Source organism: Rosa rugosa, chromosome 3, assembly GCF_958449725.1.
Source record: "Rosa rugosa chromosome 3, drRosRugo1.1, whole genome shotgun sequence".
In the NCBI taxonomy this organism is placed as follows: domain Eukaryota; kingdom Viridiplantae; phylum Streptophyta; class Magnoliopsida; order Rosales; family Rosaceae; genus Rosa; species Rosa rugosa.
The window spans coordinates 35,271,948-35,290,227 of NC_084822.1; the positions used below are offsets into that span (position 1 = coordinate 35,271,948).

The 18,280-nt window shown below is 40.3% G+C and overlaps 2 protein-coding genes across 2 annotated transcripts; both read right to left on the reverse strand.

The window, feature by feature from the left end:
* Positions 1 to 1,910: 1,910 nt before the first annotated feature.
* Positions 1,911 to 6,928, reverse strand: LOC133735631 (protein ALTERED PHOSPHATE STARVATION RESPONSE 1). Its single transcript, XM_062163026.1, has 4 exons — positions 5,284 to 6,928; positions 4,934 to 5,124; positions 4,246 to 4,469; positions 1,911 to 3,492 (listed from the first exon to the last, which is right to left on the reverse strand). Exons 1-4 carry the CDS (start codon positions 6,560 to 6,562, stop codon positions 2,754 to 2,756), a joined length of 2,433 nt encoding a protein of 810 aa, XP_062019010.1. The 5' UTR covers positions 6,563 to 6,928; the 3' UTR covers positions 1,911 to 2,753.
* Positions 6,929 to 11,494: 4,566 nt separating this feature from the next.
* LOC133737638 (uncharacterized) lies at positions 11,495 to 12,118 on the reverse strand. Its single transcript, XM_062165159.1, has one exon. It carries the CDS (start codon positions 12,116 to 12,118, stop codon positions 11,495 to 11,497), a length of 624 nt encoding a protein of 207 aa, XP_062021143.1.
* Positions 12,119 to 18,280: the final 6,162 nt, after the last annotated feature.

Sequence of the window (18,280 nt, forward strand, 5' to 3'; positions counted from 1 at the left end):
CAAGTGCAATTTTTTGTTATTAAAAAAAGATTGACTATAAATATTAAGAGCCAAGGTCACGTAATATGTGCTCTGTCAGTACATAGAAGAATTTTTGATCTCGCTTAACTGGTCATCTAGTAATCGAAAAATTTACGGTCACTCGTTATTGAATTTAATATCAAGAGTTGAAATTAAATTAATGTATTAATGCTATAGTTTTAATCTTTGACTATAAATTTCTTGATCATCTGGTTTTTAGACCTCCATCAATTTTGTATCTCAAGAAGAGAGAATTTCACAAACGGTCACTCAACTATGACTCATTCGACACTTTGGTCACTCAATTTTCAAATATATCGTTTTGGTCACTCAACTATTACTCTGTCAATCACTTTATTCACCGAATGGGCATTTTGTCTTACTTTAATCACTTCTCCCATTCATTCTAATTCAGATTTCTCAATTTTTCATAATTGGTTGGTCGAAAATATCCTTGATATTGTGACAAATAATTTTTTTTAATGAAAAAAAATTAACGAAGTGACTAAAGTCAATAACTGAATTAAAGTTCAGCGACCAAAGTGATATATTTAAAAAGTGAGTGACCAAAGTGTCAAACAGGTAAAAGTTAAGTGCCCACTTGTGATATTCTCCCTCTCAAGAATGGCAATGTGATGCTCATAATAATAAAGCTAGCTAGCTCATTTATGAAGAATGGGCATTCAATTTTGAAGCCAGATCAAATCTATATACAGATTCTGCACAGTTACCAAAGGGAGAAGGGAAACAAGATGGAGTAAAAAGATGTCATTCAGTGAGTGTCTGGTTGAGATTGATGAAAGTGAGAAATTCACCCCGAGTTGAATTGAGAAAAGACTGGTGGGAGTAGTACTAGTAGTAGCTGCTCTTTCCTCCATTCCTTTAACCTGTTGCACTCACATAAAGAGCACAAGTTAGGCTACCCGAGAACTATAAACTATTGTTATTTATCCGAGATGGTCACAAGCTTTATGCTCATATAAATATTCTAGTAAAACCTAATTTTATGAAGAGATGGAATAGGATCTATGTTGTGTTTTGGTCAAAACGACACCTTTTGTGACTTTACTGTTCAGAATTTAAGATTTATTACCTAAATAAAATTTTAAACATATACTTGATTTGTTCATAAAAAACATGAGCGGATATCCACTCGGAACTCATTTTGTTCAGAACTAAAAACTCTACAAGAAAATGCTGAGACTTTGAATTTAAAATCTCTTCAAACTAAATTAATGAAAATGCCAGTATTCTATTTTCTTTTATAGTTTTATCTCATCTTCGTCCGTGATATTATTTAGATTTTAATCCGTGATCTCCACGATATCAATCGTTTCAAATGACCAAAATGATCTAAAGTCGCTGTAAGATGGTCCGAGGAGAGTTGATGTGGACCAACCAATAGTTGCTTTAGGCCCAAAGTCAGTGCTGGTTTGATGAAGACAGCCGTGCTGTATGTACTTGATGAAGACAGATGTCTACTGATGCATCCTAAAGCGAAGGATTAAGCATAAACCTGAATTAAAGTGGGCTTGGCATTATCGCTTTTGGACTTTCCTCCACTCTTGGTCTTTATTTACGTTAAAAGATTTTCAAACCCATGAGAGTGATTCAATCTGCTGAGAAGCACTGAATCTGTGTTATACTTCTTCACAGAAATCACCTCACTGCACTGCATTCTTGGTCACCTTTTTCAGCAGCCAGCCATAAAAACGCACTTCTCCGCTGAACCACGGAACTGCGGCGGCTGGGATACTGACCGAATCACAAATAAGAACATAGCAAGCAAAACATCAATGTCGACAAGCCTCAATTCGAAAGAGACTAGAGCCAATTCACACTTCAAAGTCACTGGAATCCACATTGCAAAGACATTAAGGCACTACGAATTCAGCCGAAAGAGGAGAATTTATTTGGTTCATTTTCTTATTGAAGATCGCTTTGCTCGGAAGCCAAAGCCCAAAGGTTCTCTCTGTACAATAATTATTATAAATGAAATGCTGGGAAAAATGAACACGGAAAAGAATAATAAATATTATACAAATATCTAGCTATTTTCGGGCATAGATGGGGACTTGCGTCACTCGATCCCTACACTGAAACTCATCATCATACAAAATTGAAAAGGACGTCCGCTTACTTGAATTATTTTGGCCCAGTTGTGCGCCTCTGTCTACTTTTGGTTTATGAAAGTGGAGCTCCTCTTGGTCTCTTTCCATGCATCGCTCACATGCTGCCAGCCAGATTTGCATTATTTATGTCGAGAAATCCGATTTCATGGAAAGTATACTTCGATCGATTCATAGAGCTGTGAGAATTGCTCATAATGCAATTCTACCAGTTAATGTCACGACAATAGGTTCAGAATCATTTCTTGGCAGGCAAATGACCAAGTTGGTTTATCAGCAATGAGTTTATCTTGTGCTTGCCACATCTAATTTATGCCCCCAGTCTCTGCTTCTGTAAATTGTCCATGAACTGTACTGGTTGTCTCATTAAACTAAAACTCTAAGGAGTCAACCCAGATAATACTCGACCTCAGCATTCAGGGTGCAAGTATCTCCAAAATATAAGCCACCACGAAGTATGGCTTTCTTCCAGCAGCATAAGTTCAGCTGAAGCAGCCCATCAAATGGCAAGAACAAATGGAGTGAAAGGTATTTTCTCCAAGGATTGAATTCTTGAACTCCATGTTAAAAGGAAAGGTCACAATTCCATCTCACGAAACAGCCCTATGAAACTCTCTCATGCTCCCCTGCAAGCCCATCTTCTTCACTGCGTTGCAAAAGATCCTCGTAAGCTTTTGTGGAGACTTCCGTAAACCTTTCCATGGCCTCAAAAATTCTTTGCAGACTAGCCTGTAAAGTACTATTTCTAGTCTCACTTTGATATACAATCTGTCCACCAGGATAGTCCACATCCCCCGAGACTAGCACCACTTTCTTGTCTAATGCTTGAATCTCCTTCTGAAGCTTTTGGTCCTTTTTATCCAAGTTCTTAAATTTCTTTTGCAGATCTTGATTTTCCGTCATTCTCTGCCGCATTTCAAGCTTACCTTGTTCCCAACTCTGAAGCACACTCATGGTGAAAACACGCATAGAATCAACCACCTCTCTTTCTGATATCCTGTCCAAAGCTTGTGACCACTGGTTACAAATTACAAAAACAGGAGGCGCACCTATTCGACCAGGTGAGAAGGGAACTATTCCATCTGCTGTTTCTTCAGGTTCATAAAGAAGACACTTTAAAAGCCAATTATTCAAAGCTCTCACATAACCCTTTTGAGCGCTAATCCAAGTAGAGAATCTGAAAGTCCAGTTAACAAGCTCATGCTCAAATTGCAATGTAGCATCAACATGAGCATCACTTAGCTTCTTTCCAGATCCAATAGGACCTAAACCCCTGGCTTCTCTGATTGCTAGGCACTGAGTACGATGGCATTCAAGCATAGATTTCCACATCCTGGTTAACCTGATATAAACAAAATCCACAAAAAGAAAATAAAGTAAAACATCAAATCTAATATGACATAGATGATTTACGAGCTGTTGTCCACAAAGTACATAAATTTTGAAACAAGCAGGGAAAAGAGCACTAGTGATACAACATTGAAAACAGTGAAAATAGAACCTTGCTAAAACAAAATGACAAATAGGTGAGAATTACTTATTTATTAATAAGACGTATTATTAAAATGTGCAAAGCCAAAAAGAAGTGTCATTCAGATTTCATCCCATGATAGAATCTACAGTAACCACAACCATCAATTCTACCATACCTACTTGTGCAAAACTTCCTAGCCCACTTGTGTTTATGAATCTATGAATTTCCCACTATTTCATCACCTAGCCAATCTCCCCTCTTACCAACTACAAGAAAGCACTGACCCTTTGCTGCAAGCAAACATTGGCTTCCTTCATTACTAATACGATTTCTTCAGTTTTCTTAATAGGAACAATATATAGTGGTAGCTGTTCTTTAAGCTACCTATAAATGAAGTAAAAGATTCAATTATGAGACTTAAGGACCCTATTTCATATTTTTGGTACAAGTTTAAAGATTCATACTGGTTTCATGAATTCCTAGATGAGGACCTTCATAGAGATCAAATCAACAATGTACATACACTAAATAAGGAAAAAATATTGACAGCAAAGTTTGTTGGTGTCACAAATGCATTGCAACCAGCAAAATAAGTGTCAGAACTTTGGTAGAACGACGTACCCTTGAATTAATTCGTTTAACTGTGGCCATAATTCTTCATCCCTGATCTTATTTATGGTCACAGATATCTTGTCAACAACTTGAATCGCAATTTTTATTTTTGTGGACAAGCTCCTTATCAAAGTTCGGGTTGTATCTACTTTCTGGGCCTCTGCTCCCCTTTCATCTAAACGCTTCAGCTTACGACACTTCCTGTCATGGACCACCCGCATCTTTTCCTCGGCCTGAAAATAGAAAAACAGTAAACCTATCAGAAGTGCTCAACTCACGATCTACATACAGCAGGGCAGAAATAAGGAGTACGCCCAGTGCCCCAAGCTAAACCACTATAAACAAAGCAATAACAAATCATAAATGACCGGGTCAAACAAATTTAAGAGAAAACTTTGTTATAATTTATTAAGACAGGCCCGTATCATGATACTTATGTTTTTGTAACATGAGGCCCTTTGGCTAGCCAGCAAAGCTGAACTGGTCAAACCTCTAGGGAACCAATTCCTTTTACTGAGATCTAGATTTGAATTTCACATATAATCAAGATACACATGCATTATCATGAAATTGGTACAGTCATTGTTCAAGAAACTCCGCTGGGGCAGGACGATTCAAAGGCATAAAATTCCAAATTTTGAAAATAGAAAATCGAAATGGAGATAAGTAACGGAAACAAAAGTCGAAACCAGCATACCTTGACTTCATTGTACAGTTTCTTCTCCCAAAGATAGAGCTTGTGCAACGTAGAAGACAGATTTTTAGTCCTCATCATCAGTTCTTCATCAAACCCCAATTGAGCAGGACCAGCCTCGGAGGATGATGCCCCATCAACACTGTTGGAAGTAGAAGGCTGCAACGACGCTAGCGATTTCATCTTGGAAGGAACTGAAAACCCACACAAACAGCTCAAAAGTCAAATCTCTGCTAACTAGAGTTCCAATTCAATCAGAACCAAACTAAATAAGACTAGCAAACTTCCATTTACAAAAACTAAATAAACTACTCAGATAGATCAAAGCAAGCAAATCTCCAATTTGTACCCACCATGTTTTCGATTATACGGATGCCTTCCCACCTCCAGCATCCTTGCGATTTCGTTACCCGACTCGGAAGCTCTCTGAAACTGAGCCTGAATTTCTCTAGCCACATCAAAAGCATCCCTAGAACCCGGCTTGAATGCTCCACCACCTCCACCGGAACTCCGGTGGTCCTCACGCTTCTCCTCCTCATCCACAACCTTCTTGTCCACCACATGGACCTCATACTCCACCCCGTTTTCGTTCTCGACGCTCGGCCTCGTCTGGTACAGCGAGGCCTGAGCTTCGACGACCTCCTCATCCTCCACGGCTTTCGAAGAACGATGATGCTGCTTCCCTTCCTTGTGGTGCTCTCTGTGAACTTCCTTCACCACTTCCTGCTGGTACTGGCTGTGGTTGTTGTACTCCTCGTCTTCCAAATCGGGAATTCCCTCTTCTTCTCTGACCTCCCTCGAGTCCCGGCTCGGCGTGTAAGCCGAGTAGTAGCTCTCAATGTTTGAGCTCTCGAACGGGTTTATGAAGTCCCAGGCGGAGGCTTTCGGCGGCGAAGGCGGCGGAGGCGGTGGCTTTGACTGGGGAGCCGGCGGCGAGGACACCCCGTAAGGAGGAGGCGCGGGTGTGGAATTACCATAATACCCACCGCTACTTCCACCGCCGTAATTGGAGTACCCGGAATAGGGATAAGGATTGGCGCCGCCGCCGTCTTGGTAAGGATAGGGGTAGTAAGATGAGTTGGAGGATTCGCCCATATGGTACACGTTCTCGGGGCTCATGGGTTTCTGCTGGTACACCACAGACGGCGTGGCTTTGTTCCTCATGTAGTTCATGTGCGTATACCCCTGCGGCGGGTAGGGGTTCATGTCGTCTTGGCCGCCGCCGCCGTCCATGTAGTCCATGCCGCCGTGGAGGTGCAGAGGCGAGGAGTGGTCGGAATGGTGGAGCGAGCCGACGGAGTCGTCGTCGGAATCTGAGTGGAATTGGAGGTGGGAGCCGGAGTTAGAGTGGGAGAGGTGGTGCGGGGAGGAGGATTTGGCGGCGACGTGATCGCCTTTGCGGACCGGAGGGAGGTTGAGAGTGGGAGAAGGCGGCGAGCCGGAGGAATTGGCGACCTCTAGTTCGATGAAATGAGTGAGAGACTGGCCGATGCCGCGGAGAGAGTGAATATAACCGATGTGGGCCTCGGCGAGAGCGTAGCGCTGGTGAATCGCCTCGTCGAGGTAGCTACACCGCTCGCGGCAGAGCGCCACCGCCGGCAGGTCGTCGAGCTTGGAGCTCGCGCAGCCCATGTCCGCTCAGCACAAAACAAAAAAAGTGAGCAACTTTACAGCACTAGGTTCGGAGATGAGTACTGGGTCAGGGGCGGATCAGCAGAAGCATGGCTGGAGATTGTGGTAGCTCGGAATTCGGGTTGTGGGTGTCACTGGTTTAGGGTTTGTGGGGGAGGGAGGGGAAGAGAGAGAGATAAGGGAAAAAGGGGTAAAGGAGGGAATCTTTGCCAGCAAGGAGTTTATCGTCGGCTTGTAGCAGAGAGCAAAGAGAGAAGAGAGAGAAGACTGAACAGTGGGTTTGTGTTTATGTGTGAAAGAGAAAGAGAGAGCGTCGGTGTGTAAAAACCATTTCTTTATTTTGGTTTTAAAATTTTGGGTCTATACCTTTTAGAGTTTAGAGCATCAAATCTCTTAAAAAAAAAAAAAAAAAAAAAAAAAAATCTGTGTAACAAACTGGGATTAGTCCCAGAATTGAGAGGAGGTTAGGTTAGGTTTTTCTCAGAAGGTATACAGTTATGGACCTAAAAACATTCTATATTGGGGGGCTTTGGACTTAGACCACGAGAAGAAGCTTAGCAAATAGCAAAGACTAATCGTCAAAAAAAAAAAAAATAGCAAAGACTGAGACTTTCGGAGAGAGAGAAGAAGAAGACAGTTTCGTCTTAGGGTGTTTGTTTGGTTTGACGGGAAGTTTGACGCCTGTTTCTGCAAGTTTTCTCGCGGGTACCATCGTTCCATATATGCCCCTTTACCTTTGCTAGTTTTATCTCGGCGGTTTCTTCTTCGTTTTCAATTATGGTAAAGTAATAATTAGTCACATTTTTTGGTTTTGCTTGGAAATGCAGTCATGGATCAATGATTTTCTTCATGACCAGTGTTTTACTGTTTTTTTCCAAAACCATAATACATGGGAGATGCTTACTTTATTATTAAGCGTTCACATGAGGTCTTACCGAATAATTCGAAAGTTTCAAACTACTATGTGACTGTAGTTTAAATAATCATTCAGATTTCACCGTCTTTTAGTTTTATATAAATAAAAAATTATAGGATTGTGACGTGACTCGTGATAGTTCGGAACTACTTAATAGTTTCTCCATATTCAAAGTAATCATTCGAATATTTCATTTTCTTTTCGAATAAAAAAAATGACCATTAGAATCATAGTTTTAGTTGCTAATCAAAATGATTCGCAAAATCATTTGGATTTGGCTGTATATATATATATATTTTTTTTTTTTTTTTTTTTAAGTGAAGTATTCGTTGTGGTTCTATGGCAGTCTAAGATGACTTAATAATTTCTGCACATATTGAGTTATAATTTAACTTTTAACCTTATTTTTTTCGAATAATTGTAATCCTAGTTATATTTGTCTATTACCCGATTCTCTCGGAACTCAATTCTTGCCATTCTAATATTAAGAACTCAATTCTTATTATTTTCTTTTCTAAAGTAAAAAAAAAAATAGAAAGCCAGATATTTAACCTGAATAATATCAGATCTTCAATCAATGTAAGAGTTTTATTGGATATTAGTTACCTAATTTCAGTTACAAATCCAAGCTATAACCAGTTGCAAGCTGCTGCTCAAGAATTAGCGGATTCAAATTAGCTGGCCATTTTTATTTTTTGGTGATATCACTATCCAATTAAAACTTGCCACGTCATGTAAAATTAATTTAATGCTTAAAACATAGGAGTTAAGTTCATTAAATTCCTTTTTTACCAAAATCGAAACCAATGATGTCGTTTTGACCATCAGAACATGATAAATGGGTTGTCACTCTTTCTAACTTGAATGAAAATTTCTAACTTGAATGAAAATTTCATGAGAATAGCATGAGCCCTCTTAGTAGAGGGAGGCACTAGGCATGCTCATTTTCATTAATTAGAGGCTTAGAGAAGGCAACAAATGTCTATGGAAATCAATGGACATTACCAGAAGGAGGTGGGGAGAAAGGGGAAAAGGTTAAAAGGATATAAATTGTAATCTGGGTTTGGCATATAACAGATAGATAACAGCATCAATGATTTATAGGGTTTAGGGTAGGATAGGTAAGGTAAAGCTGAAAAGAAGAATTGGGGTCATATAACAAGAATTTCAGTTTCATTTCATTTCACGGGGCTTGAAACACATTGTGCTTTGTACTAATGTGTCAAAGGAAACAAATAATCAAAGCTTAAGCACCCCAAAAGAGAATCCAATTTGCACAAGCAGGAACCAGGAAGGTTTCATCTCTTTTTTTTAATCATCTTTTCAACATTCAATGAAAAATCTGGTGCTTAATGAAACAATGTTAGTACTCAATCCCTTTCAATTTAATTTGTATGTTGTACCTTTTCTTGGACCAATTCTAAAGTTGAATTAAAAATCCAATATTTATGAATGCATGAATGTGATCACTTTATTCATTGTTTATGAAGGAGTAGTGGTAATTATACAATATAATCCATCACTTTTCTTTAACGTACGTAAAATAACGTTTTTCAATTTACGCACTTCTTTCTTTATATTAACCGTATTAATCTTCTTTTATGGTTTTTCATTTTCACGAGACAAACACGAAAGAATTTGTCTCTAAATTCAACTTTGTCACGTTCTTTCACTAAACTAACACGGATAGTACTTAATTGTAACCATATTCACATGAATTAGCATTTTGTAAGTGCCAAGAAGCATATTGATGTCTCCATCTCAAAGATCAGGACTTGCAAAACAGGTGCCAACTTGATCATCAAGAGGGTAGTTCGATTTGAGTTACTATCATTCCAAAAAGGGCCTAAAATTAACATCTTTTTCAGTCTTTTTTTTTCCTGTGATCTTTTCCTTTCAATACTCCGCTGCAAAACGATCCTTAAAATGGGGTTTTCATGGGCTTAACCTTTCTTTATTTCTGGTCTCTTTCCCATATTTTAATTCGAAACCCCCACCCTGACAAAAGCTTCCATCAGAATGTTATAAATTCCCTTACTATAAATATGCTTCGCATATGCAATGCTGAAATTTGAATATGCTCCCAACAAGGTAAAACCCTTTTCCAATGCCAAGTAGGGAATAATAATAACACAGAATTTGGTTGTACCTAATTGGAATTGGGAGGTGAAAAGTTCTGGTCTTTGTTGAGACTTGCCAAAAGAAGAACAATATAATATAGTCTCTCATAATTAAGCAAAATGTGTCAAAAACCTCCGATATAATATTAGGGGCCACTGGCATTTTGGGCAATCCAAACTAATATCGAGTCTCTCATCATCATTAAGTTTCAAGGATTTGAGTCTTTTTCGCATCAAAAAAAAAAAAAAAGGATTTGAGTCTTTGTTTGAGAAAAAACATGTCAAAGTCACAATCAGCCATTGACCACCTTAATTCTTATATATTTGTTGCAGATAATAAAGAAATGAAATAGAGTAGACGTGTTCTATTAGGTCAGTTTTTTCTTTTGTGTTCTGCACCGTCTAGAGTCTAGACTATGAATGCATTGGCGTATTCTAGCTTAAAGCTTTCTCTCAAAACTAGAAGCAAGCAACCTTGGACTAATTGGACGCAACTGTTTTATGTTTTTCCAAATGGCTTCACCAGAAAGCACCTCCCATCCATCACTTTCCTCATCATTCAAAAACCCACTTGATGTGTTCCAAAAGATGAACTACAATCCAATAACTGATGAATCATTTTTTTATCGAATTGGCAGTTTCAACCGTTTGTGGGTTGATCATACCGGTGATGAACGTATCTTATTCAATAATAACTCTTTCATTAAGTTTGCTGGGTGAGAATAGTATTGAGATCTCTTGAGAAGCTTCGCATTAGATTGGATAGAACACGTTTTCCTTTCAAACCATCACACTTTTTTTTTTTAATCGAAAAAGGTCAGCCCGATTTTATAATTCAGCAAGCAGTACCAGACGACACACTCCAATGGAGTCGACAGTAAAGAATCGTCCTTCTGGACTTACAGAGAACCTACTCTAGACAAATAGAAAACTCCGCAATCCAAAGTACACTTACCTTTTAAGAAGTTATGCACCATTATTCTAACAAAACCTAGCTACTCATAAGCTAATAAAATAAAAGATCCAACCAAGTAGCCAGTTTTGCGACCCAAAACAAAACTAAATAGTGCTAGTAGTGGGGGATGCCCTAGCACCCCCATCGTTTGAACCTGCATCCATTCGCTCCGCAGCCTCATCCTCCTGGTTCGGAACTTCAGCAGCTACCGATGGTAGTATAGCACCCTCCCCTTCCTCACGTGCTTTCCATTTTCTCTGCTTTTTACCTTGCATCTCCTTATCAAGAAGTCTCGCACACTTGGGCTTATTCTTGCTCCCCTTAAAACGCCCCACTTTCTCCTTCCGTGGAGAAACCACGAGCTGACCATTTTTATGTCGGAGTACCAACTGCAATTCATCATCGACCTTAAGCAGGGGAGTAGAGGTGTTGACAAATCGCTTGCCAACTCTGCCCAAAATATCCACCGCCTTCCTTTTAGTCCCAAGTAAGGCTGCACCCGAGAGTCTTGCAGCACCATCACTTCATGACCACCACGCGAGCGCAGAGGGTGCGCCACCACCAACAGTGGGACCTCACTACTGCCATCCCCGAGCTTCTTACTCTTGTTACTCTGCAGAGCCCAATTCTGTAGAAACTCAGCCATATTAAAACCTGCAAAAGCCTTTTCAATAACACCTGTGGCTCCAAGAAAATTGGAGGGAAGTGATGCATGGACTTCCTGTGGTGGTTGGACTACCACCATTTCAGCTCCTAGCGATTCCGATACCACCACATCACCCATCAAAGGCAACACCTCCTCCACCAGTCCTGTGCTACTACCCAACATCGAACCTCCGTTGTTCTCCCTACTTCCTTGCCCTTCTGACATGAGAGAGAGTTCAACCATAGCCGCCCCGAGATTTGCGCGCAGATCTCTTCTCTTTCAACAATGAATCACATCATGCCGCATCGTGGATGAACAGCCCACAATTACGGTAAAATCCCTTTAGCTTCTCGTACACCAACGTCAACTCTGGTACCACCACCGGCGAAAACTCAAACACCATCCAACCCCGAACCCTGTCACACACGTCCAGTACAAGACGGATATGTTGCTCCTCTTCCTTCCGGGTAAGGGCTGTCTGATCAAAGCGGACAACACGACCGATAGACGCCCCAACCAACCCTAGCGCCTTCTTGTTCCGGAGCACCAGTGGGAGACCCTTGACAACGACCCAGGTCTCCAGAAGATTGAGAGAGACTTCCGCCACCGGCCCTATACCATCATACCCACCCAACACCAGCATGGTGTTCCTATAAAACCACGGGCCTCCATGCAAGATTTTGTTGCGATCAGCTTCTCGATCAAATTGAAACACAAAACGATCCCTTACATCTTGGATCGTTAACCCCGAACGAATCCTCCAGATTGAAGAGATCGTTCCTTTGAAGCCAGGAAACATGGCTTTGGGTCTAAGTAAACGCCCCACCATGTACCAACAGTCCGCCTTCAGAGCCTCAAGCCCCGCAGATCCCAGCGACACCCTTGCGGAACCCTGCGCCACCGCCATTGAGCCAGCCATTGGGGTAAAAGGTATGGAAATTTGATCGAGGAAGAGACCTCGATAAACCCTAGCAGAGAGACGGCTAGGTCAATTTTTATCAATCAAAACTATATAATCACCAATCAAACAAATAAGTATTTTTCAAACCCTCACACTTTATATTACCCGTAAAAATATCATGAGAATTTTATTTTTCTTCAATTACAAAGAAATTAAACACCCAAACTACAAAGTAGATATATGCTTATATATATTAATCAAAAAAATAATATCATGACCTAAGTATAGGAGAGTCGAGAGTTTTTTCTTTTGAAACCCTAGCACCGCCTCCTTTGAGCTGCTTGCAGGGAGGCCCTCGTCACTTCCACCAGATCGATCCAATTCTCGTTTTGAGGAATCGTGGGCTGCATGGTGCTTGGCAACGCTCGTTGGTTGCCTCAAGTTCGGGCTGCGACCACGGTAAAGATGCTTCGGTGGTCAAGGGAGTAGATCCGGGTTTGGGCTCGGGCAGCGCCTTCCTTCTTACAGTGATTGGCGGATCGGTACTGGGCAGTTTGCTGCAGCGGTACAAAGCGGTGTTTGGGTCTCGCTTTGGTGGATTGGATTGCTAGCGGCACCGGCGATGTGGCCAGCGATGGTATGGGCACCAGAGTCGATGGCTTGGCTGATCAGATCCTTAATCCAGGGACGCTGCTGGCGTGTGCTCTGGTGGCTTTGTTGGGTGCAGACGAAGCTGTGGGCAGCTGACAGACGACAGCCATATCTAGGTGCCCGACACTCGGTGCCTAAATCAGATCTACCAAACTAAGACAATATTGGAATGACCGAGGGCGGTAACTATACATGTAACAAAACTAGCTTCACGAAGAATGTGATGAAATGAAATATGAGATTTTTTTTTTTTTTGCAAGATTGGGGATGTCTTGGATCATGTAGGTTTTCCTCTAAACGAGTGGAATCAATCATTTTCGTATTATAAAATTGATATAGCTAGTATATTAACAATGTTTATCAAATTTTCTACAATTTAAGTTACTCTGCCCTAGAACGCACTGCAAGCAGAGGCGGAGCCAGGATTTCAAGGTTGGGAGGGGGGGGGGGGGAGAGGGCCGAAATATTAAGCATAAGATTAATTTCATCATACCTATTTAGAGAAGTAGAAATAAAATACAGGTTGTTGTTTGTGATAAATTAAAGAAATACTATCCTAGATAATTTTTCTAATTGAGTTTTATCGTTAGTCTACTATGAGTACCTAGCCATTCATTCTAAGGGATTTGGAACCCAGCCTAACTGGGAGGCTCAGCCCCACGCCCGGTTCCATTTATTATATTAATAGTAGTAAAATTTTGCATCGGGGGGGGGGGGGGGGGGGGGGGACATAAAACCTGAACCCCGAGCTACATAAGAACACTGACACATATCCTCGTAGAGAACGTCCTGAATAATAGCAGGAGTCTCATCTAACCATACATCGTCAATAGCAAAACAACTATAAGCACATATTTTTGGTCAATTATGTGGTTAATCTTATTTTTGGTCAATTATGTGGTTAATCTATTGACAAGCAAAGGACCATTTTTGTGTACCAAGCAAAGCCAGAAAGAAGAGTAATTTAATAGAATTTATTGTAGTTACCAAAATAGTTTTAGGGGGCCTATAAGCACAAATAAATGAGAAACATTTCCTGCTTATGTTAATCATACAATATGTAACATATAATTGCATAGACTAGGGGGTGCCAAGGCCACCTCAGGCTTTGGTGTAGCTTCGCCACTGACTGCACGAGCTTAGGGTTTTCTCTGCATTTTCTTGTGCTCGTCCAGCAACACGTCCATGCGGCGTTGTCGTCAGATGAGTGGCCTCCAATCTTGTTGTCCCTCTTCGGCGTGCGAGCATGTTTTCTACTAGAAGTCTGGTGGCAGGGGTAATAGCAGCGACTAGCAAAGAGCGATAGTGGTCTGTTGGGTTGATCCGGTTAGGGTTGCAAGTTCCACTCTAATCGGAGTAGTGATGGACGGTGATCGGGTCTAGATAAGTTTGCCAAGGCTGGCGGTAGTACTGCGACGGAAAGCTCGGGCTCCTGGTTCTCTCTATTCGATAAGAGGTTGCGCATGCGATCCAGGTACGATCTGCATGGCGGAAGATGTGCTGATGGGCGGAGATCATGGTAGGTAGGGCATCGATGGTATGGTGACAGAGGTTGTTTGTCTAGGGCAATGGTGGGCTGGACATGGAGCAATCGGACCGATTTTGCATGGTGGGTTTGGTGGTTGGTTTGTGGGCTTGGCTAGTGGGCTGGTTTGACCCTTTGGGTGATTAGGCCCAGTTCAGCCCTATTTTACTTTTCTGTTGTTTTATTATTCTAATTGTTTCTTATGTTTCAGTTCAGTTGCGCCTTAGGCAAGTAATAAACCCCTACATAGGTTCTATAGGGCTAGTCGAGTTTTGTGTCTGTATGTGCACTCAACGTGCCTTGTCTGCTCTAGGTAGACGGTGAGTTTCTTGCTTCGTCAAATGATCACTTCTGCCTAGTGGTAAGGTGAAACTAAGTATCGTCGGATTTATCCTCCAGTGGCAATATAGTAGGAAAGTTGTGATTTTGGTAATTATGCTTTGTTATATTTGAGTTATCTTTCTGTTATATCACCGCTATGTCAAAGTAAATGAAGTAGCTAGTCAGTAAAACACTATTTGCTAATTAGTGCCTGGTTGAATACATTTTTATAGTACAGACTTCCGATATCATTTCAAAACGTTCTCTAGATGCTTATTGTAATCAGATGTTACATTTCGACAGTTTCATTAATCAAGATCTGATGACACCCGCCTTAGTCTTTTATATAATAATAATAATAATATAATAATAATAATAATAAAATAATAATAAATTTTTATTTTTATCAAGCTAATAATCATTCACATGTTTCAACTTTATAACTAGCATAATAACCGAGTACATGATTACATTTTAATGAATCGAAATTTCTCTTTAAATTATAATGTCACTTTCTTGAAATAAAAAAAGTTCACTCTCGAACAACAATATCATGCATGATAAAGAGAAAACGTACATAACACTAACATGTTGACAAAGGAACATACCTAGATACGATTATTAGTTCTTAAAACAATTTCAAAGTCCTTGCTAGCTTTGAATGATAGCAAATTTCTTAAACAAATGAATATTAGTACCACTAATACACCTTTTCTCCTCAAAGACCAAAACCTCATCTGGAATATTCAAAATTCCAACCCCCGAGTGCACGTGGGGAAGAGTTGGTCCAAGTTAGAGACTATACATTATGTAAGGTTTTCATAACATTTGGCCTAAATTACACACCCATGCTAAGGTGCCCAATTTAGTAACATTGTGTATAATTTCATGGTGTCATGCATCACTGTTCAACTTTACAGATGATTCAATTTTCATATTATAAATTGAAAATATCATTTTAAAAGTTTCTAATGAGACACAAGTGGAATATTTTCTTTTCGGTCCAATGACCTGTCTCCCTTCTCCTTTTTGTGAAATGCTATTTTAAATATCATCTTGATCTACTTATCAAAAAATAATTGTTAGCTTGAATCTTGAACTAGTACTCATGAATTTTATATATATATATATATTTGTAGTTAGCATTTGATTTTTATTTCTTTAGTTTAATCATGGACCTTTTACTAGTGAGCATGCATTATCAACAGTTTAAAGCGATCAACTAGAGATAATGGAGCGGTTGCTAGATTTGGGGGGCGTTAAATGAGGTTATCATCTTTTCATAAAATAAAATATAAAAAAATCTTTTCATAAAAAGAAAAAGAAAAGAGGTTATCATTTACTTGCAACAAAAAATGCTCTCATGTTTTTCATACATTTATTTTACATCTAGTTGAACCAAATTTACCACACTAACAACAAATTTATTCACAAATTTGTAAACAAGTAGTATGTGGAGTAACTACCTCTAATAGAACTAAAACTACACAAAAATGACTCACGATACCACAATGACAATAAATTTATTATTTACATATGTAAATGTTTGTAACATGCAGATATATACTATTAAAATTTCCCTATATATATTGTTCATATCTTTAGAAATTAGTCGTATGTAGAAGAATAAAATTGATGAGATTTACATATGTTGAAACCAATTGTGACAAAATTAAGAGGTTTTCTTAGAGCATCTTGAGCAATGCTGACTATTTTTAAGTGAAATTTTAGCTAAAACAGCTAAAAAGAGTCAAAGTAGCAAAAAAGTTATTTTAACTAGTCACTTTTAAAATAAGTCTGCATCAGTTCTCTATATTTTAGCTAGTTTTGAATTTATATTATTAATTGATGAAAGAAAAAATAATTTAAATGTATTTATGAATTATATAAAATAAATTAAAATGAATGTTTCAAATTAACAAAATAGGATGTCGTTCCTAAATCAACATAGCTAAAAGTTAAAATAGAGAGTCACTTAGGAATCTGGTGCAGCTACTAAAATTGATAAAAAAGTAAACATGCTCTCCAAAATAGTTAAGGAGTCAGGATAGAGAATCTGCTAAAAATACTCTAATGAGTAGAAAAATTTGATTAAGAAACATATTTTCCATATTCGTGCTTCACTTTTTTTATTATCTCTTTGTATAACAATTTTTGAAGCTAGCCGCTCGCTCTGCTAGGGCTTTCGCAGAAATTTTCTTCGACCAAAATCTCCAAAACTTTTGTCTGGACTCTATGATGCAGACTCCTACTGGTACTATGGTTGTTCGTCCTCCTTCTGATTCCGCCAGGGTGTCTTTGGGCGAGGCGGGGCGGGTAGCGCTGCAAGACAACAACTGGTATATGGTTGGGCGACTGCTGGGGTCGAAGTCGCGGTTTCCTGGGTTCAAGGGCACCATTGCTTCGATCTGGCGTCTCAAGTCCGGTCTCTCTGTTCATGATTCCGGAGATCGATTCCTTTTCCAATTCACTCATGAAGCTGATCGTAATAGAGCGCTGCATGGCGGGCCGTGGTTCTACAGGAACACGATGCTGTTGGTAGGGGATTATGATGGCGTTGGCTCAGTGGAGAGCGTTCCTCTGTGGAAGATGGAGATCTGGATTGCGGTCCAGGGTTTGCCATTGGCCCTTCGCAACAAGCATGCCTTAACCCTAATTGGATCTGCGGTTGGTCAGGTTATTCGATTTGATCAATCGGCTCTTCGTAGGAAGGAGGAGGAGCAGAGGATCCGATTGGTGTTGGATACGCGTCGGAGGGTGCGTACTTGGATGCTCTTTGAATTCTCTCCCACAGTGCAGCCTGAGATTACTCTCATTTATGAGAAAGTTAAGGGATTCTGTAGGGACTGTGGTTTATTTGAGCATGAGGCTTCAGGGTGTGATGGCTTTTTGCTGAAAGAGAAGGCAGAGATTCAGAATGGGCCTCCAGTAGCGACGATGGCCGGGTTGTCATTAGACGTGGGTGTTCTCCCTCTGGAACCAATGCCAGCTCCTATGACGGAACTGATGTCTTCTGCTGAGGTTAGGGGAATGGTTATGGAACTGGAGGTGCAACTGGATGGTAAGTTGCATGGTTCCCATTTGTTGGGAGTGGTGAAAGCCCATGCGTCACAAGGTAGTGACGTGCTGCATGGCTCCAAGATTGATGGAAGTACAATATGTGCATCCTTAGGTTTGATTAAGAACAATGGTGTCGGCTGGTTCAAGAATTGGCAGAAGCTACTCCCAGATGGTGCTAAGTCAGCCACCCTGCCAACCAACGTTTGGACCACAGTGAAGAAAGGCCTTCTGAAGCCGGGGGTTGATTTGGGTTCGACTGGTTTGGTTGCTGCTGGTACCAAGAGAAAAGCGAGCTATGATTTGCTCAATGCGGGTAAGAAGATGTTGTCGCTTCCAGCTCCTGCTCTTAGAGTGGATGAAAACATCGCTTTGGTATTACAACATAAGAATGGGCAGCTTATAATCTCGCCCAAAAAAAAGAAGAAGTTGGGTCGTCCTCGAGGTAGCAAGAATAAGCTGAAGGCTGCTAGGACTTTGGATCAGGAGCTGTCTGAGAGGAAGTCTCGCAAATGGAAGACTCATATTGACTCTGGTGCTGCGCATGAGTCCGCAGGTAGCTTGTCCAAGGACACAGTTATTGCTGAGGCTGAGGCATTAGATACAGAAGGTGATGGAGTTGAGGG